Source organism: Nerophis ophidion, linkage group LG04, assembly GCF_033978795.1.
Source record: "Nerophis ophidion isolate RoL-2023_Sa linkage group LG04, RoL_Noph_v1.0, whole genome shotgun sequence".
Taxonomy (NCBI): domain Eukaryota; kingdom Metazoa; phylum Chordata; class Actinopteri; order Syngnathiformes; family Syngnathidae; genus Nerophis; species Nerophis ophidion.
This window is the reverse complement of record NC_084614.1, coordinates 8,441,988-8,451,987: the sequence shown is the minus strand read 5'-3', so window position 1 is coordinate 8,451,987 and position 10,000 is coordinate 8,441,988. Positions and strand designations below refer to the sequence as shown.

General features: G+C 39.1%; 1 protein-coding gene across 1 annotated transcript in view; it reads left to right on the top strand.

Annotated features, from left to right (window-relative positions):
* The window catches only part of LOC133550853 (fibrocystin-L-like), a 24,642-nt gene that overhangs the window by 1,855 nt on the left and 12,787 nt on the right, over window positions 1-10,000 (top strand). The window contains exons 4-8 of the mRNA XM_061896939.1: window positions 1,902-2,010; window positions 2,080-2,137; window positions 8,510-8,603; window positions 8,782-8,835; window positions 8,903-8,976. Of these exons, the coding sequence (XP_061752923.1) occupies window positions 1,902-2,010; window positions 2,080-2,137; window positions 8,510-8,603; window positions 8,782-8,835; window positions 8,903-8,976 (389 nt within the window). The remainder of the gene's footprint in view (window positions 1-1,901; window positions 2,011-2,079; window positions 2,138-8,509; window positions 8,604-8,781; window positions 8,836-8,902; window positions 8,977-10,000) is intronic.

Genomic DNA, 10,000 nt, shown 5'->3' with positions numbered 1-10,000 from the left:
ACTATGGACTGGACTCTCAAACTATTATGTTGGATCCACTATGGACTGGACTCTCACACTATTATGTCAGATCCACTATGGACTGGACTCTCACACTATTATGTTAGATCCACTATGGACTGGACTCTCTCACTATTATGTTAGATCCACTATGGACTGGACTCTCACTATTATGTTAGATCCACTATGGACTGGACTCTCTCACTATTATGTTAGATCCACTATGGACTGGACTCTCACTATTATGTTAGAACCACTATGGACTGGACTCTCTCACTATTATGTCAGATCCACTATGGACTGGACTCTCTCACTATTATGTCAGATCCACTATGGACTGGACTCTCACACTATTATGTTAGATCCACTATGGACTGGACTCTCTCACTATCATGTTAGATCCACTATGGACTGGACTCTCACACTATTGTTAGATCCACTATGGACTGGACTCTCACTATTATGTTATATCCACTATGGACTGAACTCTCACATCATTATATTAGATCCACTATGGACTGGACTCTCACACTATTGTTAGATCCACTATGGACTGGCCTCTCACTATTATGTTAGATCCACTATGGATTGAACTCTCACACTATTATGTTAGATCCACTATGGACTGAACTCACACTATTATGTTAGATCCACTATGGACTGAACTCACACTATTATGTTAGATCCACTATGGACTGGACTCTCACACTATTATGTCAGATCCACTATGGACTGGACTCTCACACTATTATGTTAGATCTACTATGGACTGGACTCTCTCACTATCATGTTAGATCCACTATGGACTGGACTCTCACACTATTGTTAGATCCACTATGGACTGGACTTTCACTATTATGTTAGATCCACTATGGACTGGACTCTCACACTATTGTTAGATCCACTATGGACTGGACTCTCACTATTATGTTAGATCCACTATGGACTGAACTCTCACACTATTATGTCAAATCCACTGTGGACTGGACTCTCTCACTATTATGTTAGATCCACTATGGACTGGATTCTCTCACTATTATGTTAGATCCACTATGGACTGGACTCTCACACTATATGTTGGATCCACTATGGACTGGACTCTCACACTATTATGTCAGATCCACTATGGACTGGACTCTCACACTATTGTGTTAGATCCACTACGGATGGGACTCTCTCACTATTATGTCAGATCCACTATGGACTGGACTCTCTCACTATTATGTTAGATCCACTATGGACTGAACTCTCACTATTATGTTAGATCCACTATGGACTGGACTCTCACACTATATGTTAGATCCACTATGGACTGGACTCTCACACTATTATGTTAGATCCACTATGGACTGGACTCTCTCACTATTATGTTAGATCCACCATGGACTGGACTCTCCCACTATTATGTTAAATCCACTATGGACTGGACTCTCACTATTATGTTAGATCCACTATGGACTGGACTTTCACACTATTATGTTAGATCCACTATGGACTGGACTCTCACACTATTATGTTAGATCCACTATGGACTGGACTCTCACACTATTATGTTAGATCCACTATGGACTGGACTCTCACTATTATGTTAGATCCACTATGGACTGGACTCACACTATTATGTTAGATCCACTATGGACTGGACTCTCACACTATTATGTTAGATCCACTATGGACTGGACTCTCACACTATTATATCAGATCCACTATGGACTGGACTCTCACACTATTATGTTAGATCCACTATGGACTGGACTCTCACACTATTATGTTAGATCCAATCTGGACTGGACTCTCACTATTTAAAGGGGTACCTCAAGGCACCCTTTTAAGTCCCCTGCTTTTTGCCCAATGTGGTTTATGCAACCCCGTCTTTACCGAGTACCACATCCTGTTGGCAGACCCATGCCCCACGACCAGTACGTGGTCCACGTCAGCGTGGACGGGGTTCCCATTCCCGATGAAAACATCTGCAACGGCGCATACAAGCCGTACCACTGCAGCTTCTACGTGAGTCCAAGTCCAGGTCTTAGTTTTTCTGGGGTGGTATTGGGAACTTCTCACTGTGATTCCCCACAGACCAAGTGGTACAGGACACCCACCATCCAGTCCCTGAGTCCGGTCAGCGGCCCTCCAGGTAACGTTCCCAAGCTGAAACACCACACAGTCCAGTCCGGTGCTTCCCAAATGGGGGGGCGTGAGAGATGATAGTGTATATCTTGACACATACAGATAGATAAACCTTCACCTCAGTGGGGGGGCGTGACAAAAAATGATTCCCTAGAAAAATTTAACTGTAAGCAAATTCCAAACAGCCCCATTAATGGAGTTCCTCTTAAATAGTGAGGTGGTCCTCCTTGGCAGGGGGGGCGTGAGTTGTTGGGGGGAAAAAGGTGCGTGAGAGGCAATAGCGTAATAGCATCTTTAGTGTTAATAAAAAAAACTATCTTGATACACACAGATACAAACAATAACTTCAGGGGGGGCGTGAAAAAAATGATGTTCCCTATGAGGGGCGTGAGGTGTTGGGGGAAAGGGTGTGTGGGAGGCAATAGTGTAATAGTTTGTATTAACACTAAATATGCTATCTTGATACATACAGATACAAACATTGACTTCAGGGGGGCGTGAAAAAAAAGATGTTCCCTATGAGGGGCGGGAGAGGTGTTGGGGAAAAAGGTGCATGAGAAGCAATAGTGTAATAGTTTGTATTACCAATAAAGATGCTATCTTGATACACACAGATACAAACATTAACTTCAGGGGGGACGTGAGGGGCAATAGCGTAGTAGCATCTTTAGTGTTAATAAGAACAACTATCTTGATACAGATACAAACAATAACTTCAGGGGGGGCGTGAAAAAAAAGATGTTCCCTATGAGGGGCGTGAGACGTGTTGGGGAAAAGGGTGTGTGAGAGGCAATAGTGTAATAGTTTGTATTAACACTAAATATGCTATCTTGATACATACAGATACAAACATTAACTTCAGGGGGGGCGTGAGGTGTTGGGGAAAAGGGTGCGTGAGAAGCAATAGTGTAATGGTTTGTATTAACAATAAAGATGCTATCTTGATACACACAGATACAAACATTAACTTCAGGGGGGGCGTGAGGGGCAATAGCGTAGTAGCACCTTTAGTGTTAATAAGAACAACTATCTTGATACAGATACAAACAATAACTTCAGGGGGGCGTGAAAAAAATGATGTTCCCTTTGAGGGGCGTGAGGTGTTGGGGAAAAGGGTGTGTGAGAGGCAATAGTGTAATAGTTTGTATTAACACTGAATATTCTATCTTGATACATACAGATACAAACACCAACTTCAGGGGGGCGTGAAAAAAAAGATGTTCCCTATGAGGGGCGTGAGAGGTGTTGGGGAAAAGGGTGCGTGAGAAGCAATAGTGTAATAGTTTGTATTAACAATAAAGATGCTATCTTGATACACACAGATACAAACATTAACTTCAGGGGGGCGTGAGGGGCAATAGCGTAGTTGCATCTTTAGTGTTAATAAGAACAACTATTTTGATACAGATACAAACAATAACTTCAGGGGGGGCGTGAAAAAATTATGTTCTCTGGGGGGGCGTGAGGTGATGGGGAAAAGGGTGCGTGAGAGGCAATAGTGTTATAGTTTGTATTAACAATAAAGATGCTATCTTGATACACACAGATACAAACATTAACTGCAGGGGGGCGTGAGGGGCAATAGCGTAGTAGCATCTTTAGTGTTAATAAAAACAACTATCTTGATACACACAGATACAAACATTAACTTCAGGGGGGCGTGAGGTGATGGGAAAAAGGGTGAGTGAGAGGCAATAGTGTAATAGTTTGTATTAACAATAAAGATGCTATCTTGATACACACAGATACAAACATTAACTTCAGGGGGGCGTGAAAAAATTCTGTTCTCTGGGGGGGCGTGAGAGGCAATAGCGTAGTAGCATCTTTAGTGTTAATAAAACAACTATCTTGATACACACAGATACAAACATTAACTTCAGGGGGGACGTGAGGTGATGGGGAAAAGAGTGCGTGAGAGGCAATAGTGTGATAGTTTTTATTAACACTAAAGATGCTATCTTGATACACACAGATACAAATATTGACTTCAGGGGGGCGTGAACAAATTCTGTTCTCTGGGGGGGCGTGAGGTGATGGGGGAAAGGGTGTGTGAGAGGCAATAGCGTAGTAGCATCTTTAGTGTTAATTAAAAAATTATATTGAGACACACAGATACAAACATTACTTCGGGGCGGGGGCGTGAAAAAAAAAGATGTACCCTGGAAGGGGGGTGTGAGGTGTTAAGGAAAAGGGTGTGTGAGAGGTGATAGTTTTTATTAACACTAAAGATGCTATCTTGATACACACAGATACAAACATTAACTTCAGGGGGGGCGTGAAAAAAATTCTGTTCTCTAGGGGGGGGCATGAGGTGATGGGGAAAGGGTGCGTGAGAGGCAATAGCATAGTAGCATCTTTAGTGTTAATTAAAAAAAACTATATTGAGACACACAGATACAAACATTAAGTTCGGGGCGGGGGCGTGAAAAAAAAAGATGTTCCCTGGAAGGGGGAGCGTGAGGTGTTGGGGAAAAGGGTGGGTGAGAGGCAATAGTGTGATAGTTTTTATTAACACTAAAGATGCTATCTTGATACACACAGCTACAAACAATAACTTCAGGGGGGCGTGAAAAAATTATGTTCTCTGGGGCGGTGTGAGGTAATGGGGAAAGGGTACGTGAGAGGCAATAGCGTAGTAGCATCTTTAGTGTTAATTAAAAAAAACTATATTGAGACACACGGATACAAACATTACTTCGGGGCGGGGGGCGTGAAATAAATTATTTTCCCTCGGTCAGGGAGCGTGAGAGGCAATAGCGTAATAGCATCTTTAGTGTTAATAAAAATCTATTTTGATGCACAAAGATACAAACATTAACCTAAGGGGGGGCATGAAAGAAATTATGTTCCCTGGAAGGGGGGCGTGAGAGGGAATAGTGTAATAGCATCTTTAGTGTTAATAAAAAAACTATCTTGATACATACAGATACAAACATTAACTTCTGGAACAGCATGAAAAAAAATTATGTTCCCTGGAGAGGGGGCGTGAGAGGCAATAGCGTTCTAGCATCTTTAGCGTTAATTGAAAAAAGATACATCTTGATACACACAGATACAAACATTAACTTCAGGGGGGGCGTGAAAAAAATTCTGTTCTCTAGGGGGGGGCGTGAGGTGATGGGGAAAGGGTGCATGAGAGGCAATAGCGTAGTAGCATCTTTAGTGTTAATAAAAAAAAATTACATGGAGACACACGGACACAAACATTACTTCGGGGCGGGGGGGCGTGAAAGAAATTATTTTCCCTCGGTTGGGGAGCGTGAGAGGCAATAGCGTAGTAGCATCTTTAGTGTTAATAAAAATATATCTTGATGCACAAAGATACAAACATTAACCTAAGGGGGGCGAGAAAAAAATTATGTTCCCTGGAAGGGGGGCGTGAGAGGCAATTGCGTAATAGCATCTTTAATGTTAATAAAAAACTATCTTGATACATACAGATACAAACATTAACTTCTGGAACAGCATGAAAAAAAATGATGTTCCCTGGAGAGGGGGCGTGAGAGGCAATAGCGTAATAGCATCTTTAGTGTTAATTTAAAAAAAATATACACACAGATACAAACATTAACTTCAGGGGGGGCGTGAAAGAAGTTTTTTACCTGGGGGGGCATGAGAGAAAATAGCGTATTAGCATCTTTAGTTTTAATATAAAAAAACTCTTGATACAAACATTAACTTCAGGTAGGAGCGTGAAAAAAAGTATGTTCCCTGGGGAGGGGGCATGAGATGTAATAGCGTAATAGCATCCTTAGTGTTATTATAAAAAACTATCTTGATACATAAGTTACAAACATTAACTTCGTGGGGGGGGCGTGAAAAAAATTATGTTCCCTGGAGGGGGGCGTGAGAGGCAATAGTGTAATAGCATCTTTAGTGTTAATTTAAAAAAAATATACACACAGATACAAACATTAACTTCAGGGGGGGCGTGAAAGAAGTTTTTTACCTGGGGGGGCATGAGAGAAAATAGCGTATTAGCATCTTTAGTTTTAATATAAAAAAACTCTTGATACAAACATTAACTTCAGGTAGGAGCGTGAAAAAAGTATGTTCCCTGGGGAGGGGGCATGAGATGTAATAGCGTAATAGCATCCTTAGTGTTATTATAAAAAACTATCTTGATACATAAGTTACAAACATTAACTTCGTGGGGGGGGCGTGAAAAAAATTATGTTCCCTGGAGGGGGGCGTGAGAGGCAATAGTGTAATAGCATCTTTAGTGTTAATAAGAAACTATCTTGATACACACAGATACAAACATTAACTTCGGGGGGGGCGTGAAAAAAAAATATGTTCCCTGGGGAGGGGGCATGAGAGGTAATAGCGTAATAGCATCTTTAGTGTTAATATAAAAAACTCTTGATACATACGTTACAAACATTAACTTCGGGGGGGGCGTGAAAAAATTATATTCCCTGGAGGGAGGGGGGGGCCTGAGAGGCAATAGTGTAATAGCATCTTTAGTGTTAATAAGACACTATCTTGATACACACAGATACAAACATTAACTTCGGGGGGGCGTGAAAAAAAATTATGTTCCCTGGGGAGGGGGCATGAGCGGTAATAGCGTAATAGCATCTTTAGTGTTAATATAAAAAACTATCTTGATACATAAGTTACAAACATTAACTTCGGGGGGGGGGGTGAAAAAAATTATGTTCCCTGGGAGGGGGCATGAGAGGTAATAGCGTAATAGCATCTTTAGTGTTAATATAAAAAAAACTATCTTGATACATAAGTTACAAACATTAACTTCGGGGGGGGGGCGTGAAAAAATTATATTCCCTGGAGGGAGGGGTTGGCGTGAGAGGCAATAGCATAATAGCATCTTTAGTGTTAATAAAAAAACTATCTTGATACATTCAGACACAAACATTAACTTCAGGTAGGAGCGCGAAAAAAAGTATGTTCCCTGGGGAGGGGGCATGAGATGTAATAGCGTAATAGCATCCTTAGTGTTATTATAAAAAACTATCTTGATACATAAGTTACAAACATTAACTTCGTGGGGGGGGCGTGAAAAAAATTATGTTCCCTGGAGGGGGGCGTGAGAGGCAATAGTGTAATAGCATCATTAGTATTAATAAAAAACTATCTTGATACACACAGATACAAACATTAACTTCGGGGGGGGGGGCGTGAAAATAAATGATGTTCCCTGGGGAGGGGGCATGAGAGGTAATAGCGTAATAGCATCTTTAGTGTTAATATAAAAAACTAGCTTGATACATACGTTACAATCTTTAACTTCAGGGGGGGGGTGTGAAAAAAATTATGTTCCCTGGGGGGACAGGGGGGCGTGAGAGGCAATAGCGTAATAGCATCTTTAGTGTTAATAAAAAAAACTATCTTGATACATAAGTTACAAATATTAACTTCGTGGGGGGGGGCGTGAAAAAAAATGTTCCCTGGAGGGGGGGCGTGAGAGGCAATAGCGTAATAGCATCATTAGTATTAATAAAAAACTATCTTGATACACACAGATACAAACATTAACTTCGGGGGGGCGTGAAAAAAAATGATGGTCCCTGGGGAAGGGGCATGAGAGGTAATAGCGTACTAGCATCTTTAGTGTTAATATAAAAAACTAGCTTGATACATACGTTACAAACATTAACTTCGGGGGGGCGTGAAATAAATTATGTTCCCTGGGAGGGGGCATGAGAGGTAATAGCGTAATAGCATCCTTAGTGTTATTATAAAAAACTATCTTGATACATAAGTTACAAACATTAACTTCGTGGGGGGGGCGTGAAAAAAATATGTTCCCTGGAGGGGGGGCGTGAGAGGCAATAGTGTAATAGGATCTTTAGTGTTAATAAAAAACTATCTTGATCCACACAGACACAAACATTCACTTCAGTTAGAAGCGTGAAAAAAGTATGTTCCCTGGGGAGGGGGCATGAGAAGTAATAGCGTAATAGCATCTTTAGTGTTAATATAAAAAACTATCTTGATACATAACATAACATTACATAACATTGATACACCCAGACACAAACATTAACTTCAGGTAGGAGCGCGAAAAAAAGTATGTTCCCTGGGGAGGGGGCATGAGAGGTAATAGCGTAATAGCATCCTTAGTGTTATTATAAAAACAATCTTGATACATAAGTTACAAATATTAACTTCGTGGGGGGGGGGGGGGGGAGGGCGTGATAAAAAATATGTTCCCTGGAGGGGGGGGCGTGAGAGGCAATAGCGTAATAGCATCTTTAGTGTTAATAAAAACTATCTTGATACACACAGATACAAACATTCACTTCAGGGGTGGGGGCGTGACAAAATTGTTGTTACCTGGGAGGGGGGGGCGTGAAATAAATAAATCAATGTTGTAGTCAGTGTGACGTACTAAAAGCTGCACATGGCCGGGCAGGGACCCTGGTGACCATACGAGGCCTGATCTTCAGTGACGTGTATGGAAGCAACACGGCGCTCAGCTCCAACGGACAAAACGTCAGATTCCTCAGGTAAGAGCCCAGGAACAGGGGGCCTCCAGGAACAGGGGGCCTCCAGGAACAGGGGGCCTCCAGGAACAGGGGGCCTCCAGGGGCCACTTTGCTCCGGTCCCATTGTAATAGTTGTCATTTGAGATGTAGTCTGGGCCGTTAGAGCAAGCTAAGATGTTAAAGAGCATCCCTGCTGCAGGTCCTACATGGGGGGGATGCCGTGTGAGCTGCTCAGACCTGAGTCTGATGAACTGTGAGTCCATCTTTCTTTGACTAAACCTTCCTGCTGCTGCTATCTAAAACCTGTCACGTTTGTCAAGATACAACCTGAGACTGGATTCTGAAAGATCTTCCTGGGGATATATGAGCTGCAGGATGACAGGGACTTATGTTGGTAAGCTATTATATATATATATATATATATATATATATATATATATATATATATATATATATATATATATATATATATACACACATATAAATAAATAAAATATACATATAAATTAATAAAATATATATGTATATTTATATTCTATATATATATTTATATATATTCATTTGTACATATTAAAGTAAATATACGTATACATATTTACTATATGCATATATTTTAAGTATTAATATACATTTTTATATAAGAAATATATATATATATTCATATATGTGTTTTCATTCTTTATGTATATTTATATATGCTATATATGTACATATATGTACATTTATATTTAAAATATGTACATACATTTTTATATATATAAAATTTATTTATATATACAAAAATATATAGTTTTTTATTCCTCCACACACACATATATATATATATGTGTGTGTGTGTATATATGTACACATATATATATGTATGTACATATATATATATACACAGTATATATGTATGTTTATATGTATGCATATATATATATATATATATATATGTATATAAAAGTGGAGTGATAAAAAAACAAAATATTTTTCCGATAAAACATTTTGTTTAAATAATTAAATTTACATATATATATATTTAAATACGCACACACACACACACACAAACACACATATATGTATATATATATATATATATATATATATATATATATATTTATATATATATATATATATAGGAGGGATAAAAAACAAATTTTCTAATAAAAATATTTTATTTTAGATAAAAATGTATATACATGTTTTGAATATGAATATATATGTATAAAATGTGCATATATATACATATATATGTATATATATTTGTGTGTGTAATACTGTATGTACATACAGTATATACTGTACATATATATATATATATATATACATAAAAACATACAAATATATTTTTTGCCCACAGTACAATACTGTAGTAAAAATATACAGTAACATTCCAACAAATGACAGTAAAAATGAAGATACCTTTATATTTTACA